Below are 18,840 nucleotides of genomic sequence, written 5' to 3'. Positions count from 1 at the left end.
AGGATAATTATGGCGTTGACACGTGGGTAGCACTGGTCTCCATGCCTTATGTGTATCCCCTTTGCTGGCCCCTATAGGCCTAGGAGGGTAGGTACCCGTTTTACAAAAGATGTGAGTAGTGGGGATTTGAACTCGGGCAGCCTGTCCCCAGAGCCTGTGCTCTTTGGGGGAGGAAGATGAAGGGTCCCCTGACTGCGGGACAAGTAGGAGCCAGATAAGCTTGGGGCACAAGGCATGTGGGCAGCCATGGGAGGCGAGTTGTCCTGTAGTGACCACGTGTTGGACCTCGAGCCTTAACCACCCGGAGGCCCTTCCCATGCTCCCTTCTGAGCAGCTCTGTGTTTTAGGAAGAGGCCTCTGCTGGCGACATGGGGGGAGTAACTTCTTTGGGGGAGGAAGATGAGCCGGATAAGCTTGCGTCACAAGGATAAGCTTGGGGCACAAGGCGTGTGGGCAGCCATGGGAGGCGAGTTGTCCTGTAGTGACCACGTGTTGGACCTCGAGCCTTAACCACCCGGAGGCCCTTCCCATGCTCCCTTCTGAGCAGCTCTGTGTTTTAGGAAGAGGCCTCTGCTGGCGACATGGGGGGGAGTAACTTCAACTGAGCTATAGGTGAGAGTTGTTGGCATTATGCTTGGTAAGCTTTTGAGGACTCCCCCCCCCCAAAAAAAAGAAGTGAAGACCAAGAGAACAATTGGAAGTATTGCTCCAATATTTTTATGCTTGATAAGCTTTTGAGGACTCCCCCCCCCCAAAAAAGAAGTGAAGACCAAGAGAACAATTGGAAGTATTGCTCCAATATTTAGGCAAGATGTAGGCAAAAGTAATAGTCTTGTGGGGGAGGTCGAGGAATAGATTGGGAGCCCGAGTCTACAGATCTCAGCAGATGTTGGATTTGCCAGCTGGAAAGGGGGAGTTACCTCTGCTCACGGATCCAGATGGATGGTCCCCGGTACAGGGGTGCAGATGAGGGGATGGGAAGCACTCCTTCCTTCTTTAGATTCAGACCCCTCTCTTGGGGCCCCTCGCCCAAGAAGAGCCTTGTACCAGGCACAGTGACTGGTTTGTGTCCTGTATTTCATTATTCCTAAGTACACCTCTGACTCTTGGGACATCTGTGGGTGGGGCACTGGTGGGATGTTGGCCCTGGGGAGAGAGCTCCTGTCCTCGGTGAGCCCCCGGGTTAGGAGGAGAAAGTGGACTTGTAATCGCCACGTGTGACCTGGAGTGACCCCCCGGAATGCCCAGCATGGCTGGAAGGCGTCATGACGCGTGCGGCCTTTGAGCGGCGCTTTGATGCAAGTGGGTATTTGCTAGACAGATGGGAGCGTGAGAAGTTCCTGGCGGTGGATATGGTGATCGCAGAAATAGGGTGCTAGGAGAGAACCTGGCCGGCGCGGGGATGAGGGTGGCATTTTCAGTTGGCCTTAGGTTTGGGTCCTTGAGGGGACATGGGAGGCCCTGTGGCGGCATCGTGCCAAGCCCGAGGTGCACCGCTCCGGGGTCTGGACCCCCTCTGGCTCAGGTAGGGTTTGAGGAGTAGAAAAGCTTAGCCTTCCCTCCCTAGTAACTGCTCACCCTTCTTTCCACCCAGGCGCCAGGACTCTGGGCACCTGCTGGGCAGGGCGCTGAAGGGCTGCCGAGGTGCGCTTAATGCCCTCAGGGAGCAGGGCTGAGAGGGGCGCGGGCCACTACCGTTCTCATGGGCCTTCTGCACATTGCCTGGAGTGTTGGGACACCCAGTTCATTACACTCTTCATGTCAGCGTGGCTCATCCCAGTAGGACTTCACAGGGCCTTTTACTGTAAGCAGCATGTTGGCATTTAAACAGAACCACAGGGAAGAGTCTATAAAACGCCGAGCGTAGTCCATACCTATGCAGGGGAAGGCTCTGGGGTCCTCTCTCGGGACAACTGCTACTCAGAGCCCCATCCTGGTTTCCTCTTCTCTCTCTCCACCCTCTCTGATGAGCGGGAAGGGGGGAGCAGCAGGCTCGAGCTGAAAGAGGATTCCCGTCACCACATGGGCGCCTGGCTGAGGGGCAGTGGCCCAGCCTCCCTGTGCGGTGTGTCCTGGTGGCTCTTGTGCCTCACCTTATTTGGAGATGAACACCAGAGCCCCGGGGACCACACGTGCTGTGCTCCCGGTGCGGAGGGAGCCTCCCCGTGGTGGCTGATGAGGGCGTGCACGGGGCGCTGGGTCCTGCAGGGCAGGAAGGGTGGACGAGAGCCAGAAGTAGTCCCAGCCCGGCCTGCAGCCCGGTCTGCTGCCTGCAGAAACCTGGTACCGAAAAGAGGTGGAAATGCCCCCAGAGGTCCCAGGAGTATTGATAAAGGCGATTAATGGAGTAGATAGAATGATTTACAAGTGAAGATTAGGGAAGCTAAGTGGATCTGGGCAATTAGCTAAGCCTCCACGAAGGAGCACTGTGGGAAGGGGCCCTGGGATGGTTTCGCAGTGATTTACTGGGTGGCAAGAGGCTGCACCTAGGGAATCTGCAGACCAGGGAGGGGAAGAAAGAGGGCAGCTCGCCTCCCCTAAGTGCCTCTTAAAGGAAATCTTGGCTCCTCCGACAGCCTCCCCAGGAAAATGGGGGAAAATCCCATGCCCTGGGGTATTTAGATTGGGCAGTGGGCTGGAGAGAGAGAAACCCCCACGCTCAGTGGCCTGGCTGTGCTCTTGCTTCTTTTCTCTCTCGTTTCTGGGTAATTCTTCTGCAGGCCTCAGAGAGGGCAAGCCCTTGAAAGAATTGCTTTGAAATCATTTAAACTATGCTTGTTTTTCCTGAGCTGGCAAAAATCCCACTGTAGTGTGGTGTGACTAAGTGACTTGTGGGCTTTGGGTGACCCAAATGCATTAGCAGGACGAAAGGAAAGGGGGAGGGGGTGCAGACCACGTGCCCCGGGAGGGTGTTGCTGCTGCTTCCGCAGACACCCCCCCACCCCCAAGCTCACAATGAATGCTTAGAATCACACAATCCAGTTGGAAGGGACCCGAGAGGAAGGGGAAGGCAACAGGTTTTAAGCTCCAGCTTCTGCGTTTTTCATGTGCCCAAGAGCACCTGGGGGCCTTGTTAGCATGCTGATGCAAGGAGGAGGTCTGATGTGTGGCCTGAAGCTGTGCATTTCTGACAGGCTTCGGGGTGGTGTCAGTGCTGCTTCTCTGGAGACCACACTCAGAGCAGTGAGAGCCTGGAGTCCGCCCGACTGAGCTTTGGGTCCCAGTCCTGCCTCGGGACCCAGTCGAGGCCTGTGGCCTCGGGCACGTTTCTTGGCCTCTCTGAGCCTCTGCTTTCGCCATCAGCGAAATGGGGGTCCAGATATTTACCTGGCAGGATTCTTGGCAGAAATAAGAGAGCATGCCTGTCGGCCGCTTTGCTTGGTGCTGTGACGGCTGCATGGCCAGAGCCCCGTGATGTAAGGCTCGTACTCAGAGCTCGATCTGGCATTCCCCATGCTGCTTCGAGGGGCCCTGGTCCGCAGCTGGTCTGCCCCCTCTCTCCATCTCCTGCTCAAGAAAGCTTCCATGATCAGAGAAGTCCGGGGAAGACTTGTAAAATCTGCCTCTTGTGAGGACGAACTGGGTCACAGTAACATGTTCAAGGTTCTGGAATATTCTGTAGTAAAGAGCCCTTTACGTGTACAAGCGTTCTATTGTGATAAAATGCACAGAACTTAAAAATTACAATTTTAACCATTTAAAAGTTAAATGCCACTGTAGTTGGGTGGCACTACGTACATTCGCGTTGTTATGCAACCATCACCACCATCCGTCTCTAGAACTTTACCTTCCCAAACTGAAACTCCATACCCATTAAACAATGACATCCCTGTTTTCTCCTCTCCCTAGCCCTTGGCAGCCACCCTCCTCCTTTCTGTCTCTGATTCCCACTACCCCAGGCACCTCATTGTAAACGGAGTCACGTGGCATCTGTTCTGTTGTGACTGGCTTATTTCACTTAGGGTAATGTCCTCACGGATCACCTCTGTTGTCGCACACGTCAGAATTTCATTCCTCTTTAAGGCCGAATAATATTTCATTTGCTGTGTATACCATATTTTGTTTATCCATTCATGAGTGGACACTTGATCGTTTCTGCCTTTTTACTATAGTAAATAGTGTTGCTACAGACATGGGTGTACGAGTATCTGAGCTTTAAACTCTTTAAACCCAGTGTTTCCCAAATATTTGGGGTGGGTAGGTGGGTGTGGACGGAGAAATACCTAACAATCCAGCCCAGGATCCCCACCCTTGTATGTTTGTGTCCCCCCACCCTTTTACGTTAGAGGATCCCCACCCTTGTATGTTACAGGATCCCCCGCACCCTTGTATGTTATAGTATAAGGGGAACTCTCAGGTCTGTAGCTGAGGGGTTCAATCCTGGCTGTGCTTTAGACTCACCTAGGGAGCTTAAAATTTTTTTACCCATGCCTGGGCTCTACCCTGGACGGATTAAATCAGAATCCGTAAGGCTGGGACTTGGGTGGGGGTATTCTCAAAGTTCCAAGGTGATGTTAAGGAGCTGCGGGAGTAGGGAGCCATGCAGAGCTTCACTCCCAGCTGCAGCACAGCGCCAGGTCGAGAACAGCCCTGGCAAGCCCTGTGACCTTGCCTGCTGCAGCCTGCCAGGAGTCTTCCTCACCCAGATCAGGCTCCTACACTGGAGGTCCTGCCACGGGCCTGCAGGGTACAGGGTGGTGAGAACGGTGTGCCCAGGAGCAAGGGCATGACCTTGTGGTTAGCAGCCCTCGGCCTCAGGCTTCTTTAAATCCAGCCTTTGTTGACAAGTGTCAGTTGTCCGCCTCTGCTCGGGAGGTGACAAAGGTCCCGTCCTCCAGGAGCAAACCTGATCAGGAGGCAGGCCCACATGTGCATGAAATGACCCATGACACCACTGAGTGCCCAAATGTGGACTTGCCTGACCACAGTATGCAGAGCTAAAGGCAGATCAGATGGGCCATGTCTGATTTTGGGGTTTTATGTACAGAGGGCGTTAAGAGCACCACATTCAAATATTTCTCATCCAGGGAGATCACATGGTTGATTCTCCTTGTCACTCGGAGATCGAGAGAGGGAGTTTCTGGCCTTCAGGTTATCAGGCAGATGGCCTCGCGTGTAAATGCTGCCCCTCCCTGAGCCCGGGATTTGTCTCTGCAGGACTTCACCTCAGGAGCTCCTGTTCAGTGGCCTGCTGTCCCTGTTTAATTTCCAGGGCTTAGCAGTCTTGATTGCCCAATCTCACTTTGGTCTGATGTGCAGTAATGTGGAGGAAAGACTTAAAGACGTTTACATCATTATTATTATTATTATTATTATTATTAAGATTTTATTTATTTATTTGACAGAGACAGCCAGCGAGAGAGGGAACACAAGCAGGGGGAGTGGGAGAGGAAGAAGCAGGCTCCCAGCGGAGGAGCCTGATGTGGGGCTCAATCCCAGAACGCTGGGATCACGCCCTGAGCCGAAGGCAGACGCTTAACGACTGCGCCACCCAGGCGCCCCTACATTATTATTTTTTAAGTGTATCATGGGCCTGGGAAAACAAGCCGCAAGTCCGTTTTTACTCCAGGTTCAGTCTTCAGTCTGGCTTGCTCTTCTCTTTCCAGGAACGTACGATGCGGCACTTTGCTTGATAGCGTTTATCGTGGCTCGTCTCTTCATTCACCTCTCTTTCTGTTCTAGAATCGTATCTTAGGAGTCGTCTTTGGATGCAGTCCCATGTCTTAAATTGTACCCGGCCGTCTTTTTCCGGGGGTAGTTGGCAGACAAGGTAAAAAGCAGTTTGCAGACGTATCAGAAATTCACTGTCACTCCATTTCATCGAGTCATCATTATTCGGAGTTAAGCTAATCCTCGAGGCCAGATCTCCCCCTCTCCCCCACCCCTCTGCTGCCCCCTGGCCTCTCAGGCTGATGGGGTTCTCCACTCCTACCTCTGCTCCCTCTGGGCTTGAAGTCTGTTCTGGCTCTCTGCTCACTCATTTATGTACCCATTTGTTCATTTATCCAAGAAATTCAAGAACCTCTGATGTGGGAAGCACTTTGGCAAGTGTAGACGAATCAAACAGGGCTCACCCTAATACAGGGCGGGAGGGGGGGAGGCAACGTGAATCCAAATATCAGCGGGTTGTCATGAGGAAAGGAACTCTTTCTGCCAAAAAAAAAAAAAAAAAACCCCAAAAAACAAAACAAAAGCCCCAAACCCCAAAACTCTCTAAAGCCAAATGGGAATCCAGCTCTCCGTAAACTCATTCACTGAGGATACACAGCTTACGTGCCTCCTTTATGCAGAACAGCCCGGTTCAGAAGACTGACTCCGCTTCCAAAGATGCTAAATTATCATCCAACAGGGAAGGTGAATTGCCAAGAACTGAAATGCTCTCTGGGGCTTGAGGGAGATTGCCATCTCCATGCGTTCAGGGGCTCAGAGCCCAGAGAAGCAACAGGCACTTCCTTCTGGGTCTTCACGGAGGGTTGGCCTTGAGGGTATTGCCAGCCTTTGACCCTGTGGATGGAGGGACTACGTGGACTGAGGCCTCTAGTAGTGCTTTCTGTAATGGCTTGTGTGACTCCATTTACCTACCTGAAGAGGTGGGGATGTGACTTGCATGATAGCGTGTTCAGTCCATTGACGTTGGACATGGACACCTGACGTACTTTGGCCAAGGGCACATGTGCAGATGTGGCTTAGACCATGTCTAAGTGGGAGCATTAAAGCCATGTGTGTTTCTTCCACCTCTTGTTCTTTTCCCCTCCTTTTCCATGAGGGTGGAGTGTCCCGGATGGGACTCCTCCTTCTGCTTGGATTCTAGAATGGGAAGACACGAGAAGCCAACCCGTAGCCGCCAGTACACGATGTGAATAAGAGCTGAGTGTGTGTGTTGTGTTCTGGGGGTTGTTTGTGACGGCACCATAACCCACAGTTAGCTGGCGAAGCCTGATGGATACAGCCTCAGCAGGACAATAGTGTGGTTTGCTCATGAGTCGTGTTCAATGAAGAAGACTGAGGGGGAAGAGAGAGCATCTCAGAACCAGATGACAGCGGGCTTCTACTGTCCAGCTATGAAGTTTGGGTTTCTCGCAAGGTCGTGGGAGTCGGGGAAGGCTTCTGAGCCAAGGATTGATCGTAGGAGGCACGTGCTTTGGGAAGATGACTCCAGCCTCGGGGCAGAGGATGGATGGTTCTGGGCTGATACTTGACCCCGTTTAGGGCGCACACACAGGGAAAGGAGGGCAGTGTCCGTGGAGAGAGGGTCCGATTTCAGAGAACGGGTCGTGGTCCCATGGAGATACACGTGGCAGCTGCCTGATGGTGAACGAGGGAGACAGGCAGAGGGGCCGGGTTCTTGCTGGGGAGGGAGCTCTGTCTTGTTAGCCCTCCACAAGCGAGGGGAACCCGGCTGACCGCACGTGTGCCTAACGTCTGGCCAGTGCCCTGTGCGGTCTGTTTCCAAAATGCTGTGCTTGGCTGTGTCATCATGAGATGTCTGGTGGGACATGCCAGGTGTTGGGTGGACTTCAGGTTCTGTGCTGGCTTTGGGATGTCCTAACGTCCCGCGGCTGCCCAAACTGTGGTACAGATAGTATGTGAAGCTTTGATGGTGCCTGACTGAGGAAACAGTGCTGGGGGCCGGGGTCTAGTCAGGGTGCACTGGACCCCAGGTGAGCTTCAGGGCAGCCCCGTGACGGGCCTGCTCCGTTCACTGACTCATTAATCATTCATTCAGCAAAGCGGTTAAGAGGGCAGACTCTGGAGCTGACCTGCCGAGGTTTGAATCCTAGCTCTGCCACTTCCCGGCAGTGTCCTTGCACAAGTTGCTTATTAACGCTCTGTGCCTCAGTTTCCCCACCCGTAAAACAGTGCTGACAGCCCCGAGGTGAGTAGTCTCCGTGAGCAGCGTGTTAGCAGAAGTAGAGCAGTGGGAAGAGGGTTCGGTACATAACCAGGGCTGTCGCAGTGGTGGGCACCGAGCACCTGCTACGGACGTGCCCCGCACTGGGCATATGGCAGGGAACAAAAAGGCCCGGCCCTCGCAGAGTTTCCTTTAGGGCGGGAGGCAGAAAATAAATCTGTGAGTAAGCAGATGCAGAATGGGAGGTGACGAATATCATGAGGAAAAGAAAGGATTAGGAAGGTCGTGACCAGGAGGGTTTGGGGATCTAGAATAGAGCCCGGGGGAGGCGCTTAGGGGGCAGACGAGTCCTGCATGTGGTCAGGGGAGGGCCTGAGTAGCTCTCTGCCAGAGGAGAGGACCCACTGGGAGCTGTGTTTCTGGCCAGGGGCACAGGAAGTGCAAAGGGCCTGAGGGAGGCTGTTTCTGGGGCAGCCAGGGGGCTAGTGTGGCAGGAACAGAAGGCCCTCGTTGACTGTTTCCCCTCCTTTTGTAAGGAGATTGAAGCTTTCTGCTTCTATTGCTGGTTGGGATTTTAAAGCAAATGGGCTAGAAAGTCTTGCAGGGATGGAAAGAGCTGCTGTTCTCCAACCTTACACTGTTTTGGAGCCTCACTTTTTCCATCTATAAAATGGGACTGGTCCCCCCGCCTCTCTGGATGGTTGTGGGGAGCACCTGAGGCCACGTGTCCCCCGTCTGTGCAGACAGGAGGTGCCCAGTAAACATTAATTATGGGAGAGCCTGCTCCGAGGGCAAGGACAGAAGGCTGTCTGGAATGTAACATGTTGGGCTGACATCTGAGGTCACGAGGGAGTGAGGGATCATCGTCGTGACCGTCTACTTAAAAAAATTAAAAGGGTCTTAACGTCCAGGCTCTTACTCATATTGCAGTAATGGCTGCTTGCAGGGGTCATTGTCCTCGTGAAAGAGGAAAATGAGCGTGACCTCGTGACTCGGCACTGAGCTCAGGCTGTGGTTTTTGATGTTGGCTGTTCATTAGAGTCACCTGGGGGATTTAAAAACCCTGATGCTGAGGCCAGACCCCAGACCCCAGACAAGTTAAGTCTGAATCTCTGGGTGTGGACCCAGTCTGCGGTGGTTTTTAATACAGCCACTGTTAATAAAGCACTTGAGCAGGGTTGGGTGGGGATGCAGCCTCCCTGGCTCTGGAAGATTCCAGAAGGGAGACTCGGGGGCCCCTGTGGTTTGGGACTGGGGTGGGGGGGTTGGAGGGTGAAGGTGGAATAAGAATGACCCCAAGAGGGAAGCGTCTGCCTTCGGCTCAGGGCATGATTCCGGCGTTCTGGGATCAAGCCCCACATCAGGCTCCTCCGCTGGGAGCCTGCTTCTTCCTCTCCCACTCCCCTGCTTGTGTTCCCTCTCTTGCTGGCTGTCTCTCTCTCTTCAAATAAATAAAAATAAAATCTTTAAAAAAAAAAAATGACCCCAAGAGTCAGGATCCCACCAAGCTTCTTCCTTTGTAATCCCCACTGCGAGTGTGGTTCATTTATGTGGCTGGACATGATTTTACGTTTCACCTTCTAAACATTTTATAACAAATGCGAATGCTTTACAATGGACTCTGTCAATCTCCTGTTTCTTCCTCCTTGGGAGCCAGTATAGTGATAGGAACTGACGGGGTGCATTCCTGATTCCATTTAGCGTCCCGCACTGGGCTCCTTCTGCCTCGCTCGTGCTGGGATGCTTAAGGTCTTTTGAGGAGCCAGAGGCCCTGGGACCCCAGTGTATCACTTTGTGGCCTAAGACCTCACTGATGACAGAAGGCAGAGTTGGGGACGCCAAAGGTTCAACTAAACTAGCAGCCAGGAAGGGATGATTCGTCTCATTAGGTAGCGACAGCCTCATTGTTTACCTTGTTTCCTTCATTGCTTTGGCCGCCAGGAAACTTAAAAGTATTTTTATGCTCACTTGTCTAGGATTCCGTTGGCATTTTTTTAAAAATGTCATGATCTAGTCTGTCTTTATCATTATTTCTGCATCCTGTTACTTGGCTTTCAACCTTTCACTCTGGTCTCAAGCCTTTCTGGAAGTAGCTGGGTTATAAAAATACTCTTGTCTTTTTTTGTTTGTTTTTGAAGAAAATGATAATACAAATTTTATTCTGTGATATAGAATATATACACTAGATAAAATGCAAAGAACCAGACTAAAATATCAAAAGAATCACAACTGTAAAAATTATTATAAAGATGAGGAAACAGATTTCATCCAACTTAATTTTCTCCAAAGTAACGGTTTTCTGATGAAAAATGGCATTTGGTATCTACAAGATGGCTTTTCTTTCATTATACTCATTCTTTTTTTTTTTTTTTTTTTGCTTGTTTAATTGAAGTAGAGTTGGCATACAGTGTTACACTGGTTTTAGGTGTACAGAAAGTACTTTTAAAGAACTTGATCTAAGTGTGGACCATTTGGGGCATCACCCTGGTCACTGATACCTGACTGGGAAAGAGTTGTTCTCATTAAATTCAAAGGAGAATAAAATAAATTCAAAGGAGTAGTTGGGGTGTTAGAACTTCATTCGTGACCCTGCCGTCCTCACAGGTGAGGACCTGGTCCCGAGGGGAGGGCTTGCTCAGGAGGTGATGTGATGGAGAGAGCTGGACACTCAGTTATCAGATGCACTGGAATTTCTGTCATCGCTTCTCCATTCACTGTTACCTCCGGGCAGGCTTGAACCCCCTTGAGCCTCTGTTTCCTTATTTACGAGGTGCAGACCATCCTAGCTTTGCAGGTTCATTGTGTGGACTGGATGAGCTAAGGTGTAAAAAGCAGTTGGCATGGTGCCTGGCACTCAAACACTCTGGGAGGGTAGCGAGCATTTTTAGCATGACGACTGCTCTGAGGCAGGGCCAGCTGACTGGTCATGTAAAGGGCCAGATAGGAAATATTTTAGGCTTTGCTGGCACATGGTGTCTGTGGCAACTGTTCAGCTCTGCATAGGGGGAAAAGCCAAGGAGAGTGTGTGGCTGTGTTGCAGTAAAACTATTAACCCTGCTTGCCGGCCCCCTGCTTGCTGACCCCTGCTCTGGGTCACAAAGTCACTGGGCGGTTTCCTGACTCCCAGCCCCAGGAGCCCAGAAATGGACGCATGAGAAATGGAGACAGTTCAGTAATTAGTTTTCTGTTGCCTGCGGCTCAGTTTTCTGGGTTAACTTTTTCCCTAAGCTTCATACTAAGGCAGAGTTTCATCTAGAGAACTCCAAAACGGGCTCAGCATGCCTGTGTGTTTTCTCTGGGCCCCATCGGAGGTATTTGAGGAAAATCCTTCAGAAGCTCAGTGTATTAAGGGCCCCCTTTGGTGAGGGCTTTTGGAGCCCAGGGCCACCAAAGTGTGGAGCCAGGCCTCTGTGAATGTGGGAGCAGTGATTACTGAGAATGTCACACGAAAGTGACAACCTCACCTCAGGAAGGAGCCCAGACTTCGCAGAGAATTTAGCCGCTGACCACGGCTTCTGATTTGGAGTTCCCAGCTCTCGGGGGGAGAAAATCCTGCTGCGGACTCCAAAAGGCTCATACAATGAACCATCACAAAACAAGAGGGAAAGAATAGGGACACCCCCAATTCCAAGTAAGAAGGCTGATAGAGTGATTGCTGTGAACCCCCCACTTCCAGTTTTCCATGTCCTAAATAATAAAAGTGACTAGGAAGTTTTTGTTTGTTTGGTTTTTTTTTTTTTGAGTATAGAAGTCATATTCTTTTTTAGTTTTTAGGGTTTTTTTGGGTTCTTTTTTGTTTGTTTGTTTTGTTTGTTTTTAACTAAACTTTTCGAGAACTGTAGGGTCCCATGCAGTTGTAAGAAATAGTACAGGGAGCTTCCTTGTACCCTTCACCTTGTTTTGCCTAATGGAAATATTTTGAGAAACTGTATCACAGCCAGGAAATTGACACGGATACAGTCAAGATACAGAGCCTTTCCATCCCCACAAGGATCCCTCCTGTTGCTGCAGGGCATTTTAAAATATAAGCTTCTGTTGAATTTGGAGGCATTGGAATAGGGTGGCATACCAGTCATTGTTTTAATGACTTGCTTTTTTAAATACTCTCCATGGCCAAGAGGCTTATTTCCAAAGACAGAATGTTTCGTTTCCAAATTGCCGATGAAGGAGCAACTGTCTTCCTAAGAGGCAGTTCTCGGAGGGTGCCACTGCACTGGTCCCACAGGGCAGCCGCTTGCCACTCAACCTGGCAGACATGTGACCAAAAGGGATCATTTAGGGCTCATCATGGGGGGAAACTTGCCCAGGCTCAGAATAATGCATTTATGAATGGTAGCTACAGGCTCATAGGTGCACTGGACCCTATTAAAGTCTCTGTATCTAAAAAGACAGCATAGAGTAGTAGCTGGTGGACTGATCCCACCAGTTTCATTTCGTGCAATCCTTTGTGGGAGCTGGCAGTGGTGGATGGGAGCCAGCCCCTCCTTAACACTCCTGTAACCAGGTTATAAAGAAAGCAGCATTAATACATTCTGCCACATGTCTAACCTTCAGTAAGTGGAATGAAGTCCCAGCACTCTCTTTTCAGGTATTCTGAGCACAGCGTGCAGGAAGGATTGACTCAAGGTAGAATCAATAACACTCAAGTGTCAGGATTCAGTTAACCTTAGAGTCAGGATCAGACAGCCAGAAACCACCCAAGCCAGTGGCCAGACTCGGGACCATTTGGGGGATCAGGTGTTGGCACCATCCCTAAGGACACAGGATACAGCCTTCTCTCCCTTGTCACCCGTGGTGGGGGCTGAGGGTGGGGATGACCTCTGGGAACCCTTATCTTTTCCCCTCATCTCAAAGGCCATCCAGTTGCTCAGGGAGCGTCCATTTCCAACAGCCAGTGTGCTAATTATGGGGTTATTAAGTTACCAGCAAACCTGACTCATTATGCAGATTAGCAGAGTCGCTGATGTTGATGGGAAATGGAGGCAGCTGACAGATTTTGGAACTTTGCCAATCATCATGTTAACTTAGGGCCCCTGTGGTAGGAATTCGGGTTTCGGCAACTGACCTCCCCTAGAGCTTAATTGAAACCACACACACCCACACACCCATCACGCTGTCCATGTGAAAAGCTCAGGGTGAATTATAGGCATCCTAGAAGTGGTTAGCACAACACGTTGGGCTCCAGAATGCCGGCTAACACTTACACATTGTGCGACTCTGGGATTTTTTTTTTTTAAACTGTTCTGTTTCCCCATCTATGGAATGGGGATAATAAGACCTACCTCAGAGGGTTGCTATTTGAGTTCAGTAAATGTTAGCTGCTCTTGTTAAGTGGGGAAAAAAAGAAATGCCTCTCAGCTTTTCTCTGCCTCCATCCGTATGAGCGAGACAAGAGTCTTTTAGAGTCTTCCTTAGAGGCTCCTTCTCTTCCTGGAAAGTTACAGGCTTCCTGTTAGTTGGAGGTGGGCGTAAGAATGGCAGAGGTAAGCAGAAAGGAGGAGGGTGAGTCGTTTGTGAGCCCCTGCTATTTGGTCAGCACCGTTGCAGGTGGCAATGAGTAAGGGACCTGATCCCCCTAGGGAAGCGGAGGGTCTATAGGGAAAATAGACCTTGAAGGAGCCAGCAGTGAGATGAGCTATGAACCAGTGCAGGAGACAATCAGAGCCTGGATGGGTTCGAGCTAACGAGAGAAAGCCACCCCAAAGCAGGGATGTTCAACTTGAGACATGTTAGACAAGTAGGAATTACTGTGGTGGAGAGTGACAGAAGAGAATGGCAGGTACAAATGCCCTGGGGCAGGGAAGATTGTGGTCTGCTACAGCAACACAGCTGAGTTTGGGGTGTTTGGAGTAGAGTGATGGGGGAAGGAGGAGGGAGGTGAGGCCATAAGGTTGCAGGGACTACGATGAGCAGGACCTTATGGGCCAGAGGACTGAATTTGGCCTTTGATGGAGGGCTCTCCCCTTCTAGGGCTTTTCATTGCCATTGGCTAGATCCTGATTTCAGAAGATGGTGTCAGATGTGTGGCAGCTTCATTTTGCTGAGGAGTTGAGACCCAGGAGGTTCAGTACTTTGGAAGCCAGAGAGCTGTCCCGAGACTCCTTCATTCCCTGGGCCTTGTGTCTACATCTGCCGAAGAGATGTTGTAGCTGACGTCTGAGGTGCATTCCAGCTCCGTTAGAGCAAGTTAGACTTGCCAGGGGACTTACACGGGGTGGAGGGGGGGATGTGAGACCAAGGTACCAATTGGAAATTGAGGCTGCCTGTAAAGAAAAAATGAAATCTACTCTTAGGAAACGCTATCAGGGATCAGTGGAGGTCAGTCCCTATCTTAGTCTTTTCGGGCTGCTCTAAGAATAGCACAGACTGGGTGCTTACAAGTAACGGACATTTCTCACGGTTGCAGATGCTGGAGGTCCAAGCTCAGGAGCCAGCATGGTGGGGTTCTGGTGAGGGTCCTCTTCCAGGTTGCAGACTGCTGACTTCATTGTGTCTTCACATGCAGAAAGAGGGCAAGAGAGCGCTCTGGGGACCCTTTTATAAGGGCAAGAATCTCCTTTGTGGGAGCTCCACCCTCATGACCTGATCACCTCCCAAAGGTCCCACCTCCTAATACCGTTGGGGGTGGGGGGGGTTAAGATTGCAACATGTGAATTGGGAGTTGGGGGAGGAGCCTTTAGTCCATAATAGTCCCGTTGTCTGAGAATGTGATTCTGCAGAGGTTGGGAAATTGTGAATTAGAATCCCTCAAAATTCTGATTAGGATTTCCTGATGGTGTTTTTAAGATGACCCAGGAGAGTAACTTCAGTTCAATATAGGGAATTTTTAAAAACCTAGTCTTCAAGTAAATAATATAATTCATGCGATTCAAATTCAAAAAGGACAAAAGAGGATATAATAAAAATTCTCCCTCCCAGCTCTCTCCAACAGTAGCCCAGTCCCTTCCCCAAAGGTACCCCATGACCAGGTGTTGCCATGTGTGTCCCAGAGCACGGGGCTGTGAAAACTCCCAGATCACACCCAGTTGCTAGCATAGCATAGCATACATACCGTTCTGTACCTTTCCTTACTGTCGAAGGCCAGCTCCGGTCATCAGTAGATAGACCGCTTTCTTCCTCTAGTATCCTGTTGTATGAGGGCTGCGATCCGTCTAACTGGCTCTCTACCACCTGCCCGTGTAGCTTGTCTGAGCAGAAGGACGCAGAAGCAGTGTTGTGATGAGTAGCTGACAGGTGGAGTTCCTGGGCCAGAGGGCATGTGAACTTGTGGTTTTGATAAACAGTGCCAGGTGTCCCTCCAATGAGCTTTTGTATCAGTTGACAACCTCTGTCCTACAAGCCCGGGATGAAACACGCCATGGTGTTATCACACCTGTGGTTGCCAGTCTGGAGGGACAGTCCCAGTATCTTGATGGAGTTTTTGTTTGTTTCACTCCCGAGTGAGGTCGAGCACCTTTCCTGTTTGGTACATTTGTGTCCGCTTTCTGCTGGCTAGGGCTGAGGTCCTTTCTGTGCAGACCGTGGAGCAGGGACACTGTGGAGCCCTCACAAATGGGACTCTTGCCCTTATAAGAGGGTCCCCGGGGAGCTCTCTCGCACACTCCTCGGGCTGTGTTGTCGGAAAGGGAATTGCCACCATTGGGTTTCCTGAAGATAAGCTTAAAGAACCTCGGGATGGCAGGGCCTCGTCCAGCATAGCCGGCGGGGAGGGAAGTCCTTGAGCACTAAGTTTTCTGGGGGCGCCATGACCCTATAGCAGATCAGAGCTCCAATTCCACCCGTCCCGCCTGCGTCTCCCACAGCGTTCACACGTGTCTTCCGCACAGCTGGCCCAGAGAGGGCGGTCACTCCGATGTACCCGCACAGCACTGGAGTTAACCAGTCCCTGATGATGAGAAAATGAACCACCTCATCTCCTGGTTTTCCCTGCCCCTGCCAGGGAGCTCGGTCCTAGGGACCCGACTGTCAGAAACCCAAGGCCGGGTCTCCCGCCTCAGTGAGCTCACCTGCCCCCTGGCAAACCCCACCTCGAACCCTACTCTGCATTATCCCAACCTTCACTGCCTTCGGGGTCTTCATTTGTTCGTTGTCCATTAGCACATCCGCAATGCGGCAGCTACCTTTGTAGTTTGGGGACCTGGTAGGGATTACAAGGGACAAATGCCTGTCCTCGCGGAGCTTGCAATCTGGTGGAGAGGAAACAGGCACAATAAAGAAGCAAAGCGTATAAAGCAAAGCTAGAATAGAGTTTTTCACACTCGAGTGTGCACACAAATCCCCTGGGGCGCCTTGTGGAAATGCGGACTCTGATCCAGCGGGTCTGGGGTGGCCTGGGGGTCTGCATTTCTCCCAGGCTCCCAGGGGCTGCTGTGGATATTGGTTCCCAGGCCACACTTGGAGTAGCAAGGCCCTGGAAGGTGCTCGTGGCAATTTGGGGGAAAAAGAGCAGGGTAAGGGGACCCCCCCAGATACTGTTGGGGGGTGGGGCAGCTGGTGTATCCTATAGACTGCCAAGTCACGGCCCTATTGAGAACGTATGTGAGGCATCTATGGGAAGGGGGCAGGGGACAGCTTGCAGACACGGAGGGGGCAGCCGGCGTGTAGGCTGCAGGGGAGGGTGTGGTTGGTGGGGAACAGCAAGGAGGCAGGCATGGCTGGAGTACGGTAGCAGGCAGTCGGAGAGGGAGTCGTAGAAATGGGAGAGAGGGCAGATGAAACGCAGGGTCTAGTGAGCCATGGGAACACGGAGGGACACTTTATTTGGCCACTGACAGCAGTCTGCTGGGGGCGCTCACTTTCAGGGAGAAGCTGGGGCTGGAGAGATTTCACCACTTGCTGACAGCTAGCCGTGTGTGTGGGTCCTCGGACTCCAGGTTTCATACGAGGAGATGCTGACCTGCAGGGTGTGGGAACTTCATCAGTTCCTGCAGAAATTGGTCTGGTATCTTAAAATACCTCTTTGCCCAAATGCTAGGAGCCAGGACTGGGCTGGGAAAGGGGTAAGGGACAGAGAGGGAAGCTCAGGTTGGCTGGGCCTGGGAGCCCGGCCTGTCTGAGGTTCAGGGCACCTGGCCAGGCCCAGTTCCCGTGTTTGGAGGATCTATCTCCATTCTGTAGCCGGAGGTCATCCAAAGCGGTTATGAGTGACACTGGCCACACGAGGCAGCCAGGTGAGACGTTCTGAGTGTGGGAGCTTGGCGGGAAGCCTTTCTACTTGTGGGTTCTTGTGGAGCTCACCCTCTCCTGTCCCCTGAGTGGCAGGTGTCATGTATGCTTGGGGAGGGGGTGTGCACATGCTATGGAAAGTAGGGGGGGCTGACCCACACTGTATACTTTCCTTGCCCACACTTAGTCCACACAGGAATCACAGAGCTCTGATGGAATTAATGTGACCTTTTCCGTGATGGTCTCTCTTCACCGGAAAACGCCTATCTCCATGCCTCTAACGGGCTGTGCAAACTGTTACAAGGTAGTAAAGCTTCATGGTAAGAACACAGGCTCTGAAGCTGGAACAGCTGAATGGGTAGCCCAGATCCATTGCTTACTAGCTGTGTTACCTTGGGTGAGCCATTTGACGTCTCTGTGTCTTCATTCCTCCAGCAGTGATGGGGGATGGCAGTGCCTGGGTTGTGAGCATTATAGGAATTAATAGAATAGAATGAATAGAATGCATATCACGTGGCACAGTGCCAGGAACGTGGGACATGCTCAGGAAATTGTCACGGCACACGCCATGTCCTCCTCCTCCGTGAAGCTTCAGCAGGTCCCAGCGGTATGGGATGAAGTCCACATCAGCAGGACACATTTCAGTTCCCTCTGGGATCAGGCTCCTCTCCCCTCATGTCCCTTGCCTCGCTGATAACTCATGTGTGCTGGTCACTGTCACACACGTTATGGCTACTTGTCCTTGACGATTGAACACGAAGCCAAAAAAGGCTCCTCTCGACTCCCACAGGACAGAGATGCGCTCTCCGTGTGGAATGAGCCTTACAGAGGCCACCCGAGGCTGAGCAGGTGTCTCGGGTAACTGGGGGTGGGGCATCTCTTGGCGCTGGGGCTGAGTGGCGTTGTTGCCTTTGTATTTTACTCTACCTTACGTCTAGCTCTGGGGGAGTGTTCGTTGGATAATTACACTCTCCCTTCAGTATTGGAAGTTCACTTCTCTGAGACTCACTGGGGCTGTCTCCTCAACAGAGGTTACAGATGTTACAGCCTTGGAAGGGTAAGAAGAAGATCATTCCTGGTAGAACTTGGCATCATTAACTCCAGGGAGAAGTTTTTCTGAACTGCATAAAGATCTGTCTAGAAAACTTGGTTGTAAGAAGGAATTGGACATCCTGGGATAAAGCCTGGTGTAACTGGTCAGCTTGGTTAGATGGCGTTGAGGAGACGAGGAAGAATCCATGTTGCGTTTCGGGTTTCTAAGAGACATCCACATTCTGAGGGGTGTGGTTCCCCACAGCCAGAAGGTGAAAGCTGCCCAGGTGTCCTTCAGTGCATGAATGGGTTAAAGGTGGTGCGTGCATCCAAGGGAATATTATTCAGCCCCAAAAAGGAAGGCCATTCTGACAAATGCGTCAACACGGATGAACCCAGAGGACATTTGGTTAAGGGAAATAAGCCAGTCACAAAAACACAGTTGCTGGATGATTCCACTTGTATCCGTTACGAAGAACAGTCAAATTCGTAAGGACAGGGGAAGAATGATGGGTGCCAAGGGGCAGAGGGCAGGGGGGATGGGAAGTTGTGGGCGCTGGGGACGGAGTTGGAGCCTTCCAAGGTGGAAAGCATTCTGGAGATGGGTGACGCTGATGACCGCACAGCACTGTGAACGTACGTTATCCGCTGAATGGAACACTGGAAGCTGGTGACCGGGGCAGATCCTGTGTCCTGTGCGGTTTACGGCAATGAGAAACATTTTTGTGAACGATAGGTGTCGCACGTGGCAATGGTGACAAGGGAAGGCAGTTTGCTTCAACCCGTCTTAG

The 18,840-nt window shown here is 51.4% G+C and overlaps 1 protein-coding gene across 1 annotated transcript in view; it reads left to right on the top strand.

Annotated features, from left to right (window-relative positions):
- Nucleotides 1-1,265: 1,265 nt before the first annotated feature.
- Nucleotides 1,266-18,840, top strand: part of SLC24A4 (solute carrier family 24 member 4) — a 151,342-nt gene continuing 133,767 nt past the window's right edge. Inside the window, exon 1 of the mRNA XM_040641247.1 lies at nt 1,266-1,355. Within this exon, the coding sequence (XP_040497181.1) occupies nt 1,266-1,355 (90 nt within the window). The remainder of the gene's footprint in view (nt 1,356-18,840) is intronic.

This window comes from Ursus maritimus, unplaced genomic scaffold (genome assembly GCF_017311325.1).
Source record: "Ursus maritimus isolate PB19 unplaced genomic scaffold, ASM1731132v1 scaffold_25, whole genome shotgun sequence".
NCBI lineage: Eukaryota > Metazoa > Chordata > Mammalia > Carnivora > Ursidae > Ursus > Ursus maritimus.
The sequence above is the reverse complement of the archived record's forward strand: the minus strand, read 5'-3'. Positions and strand labels throughout refer to the sequence as shown.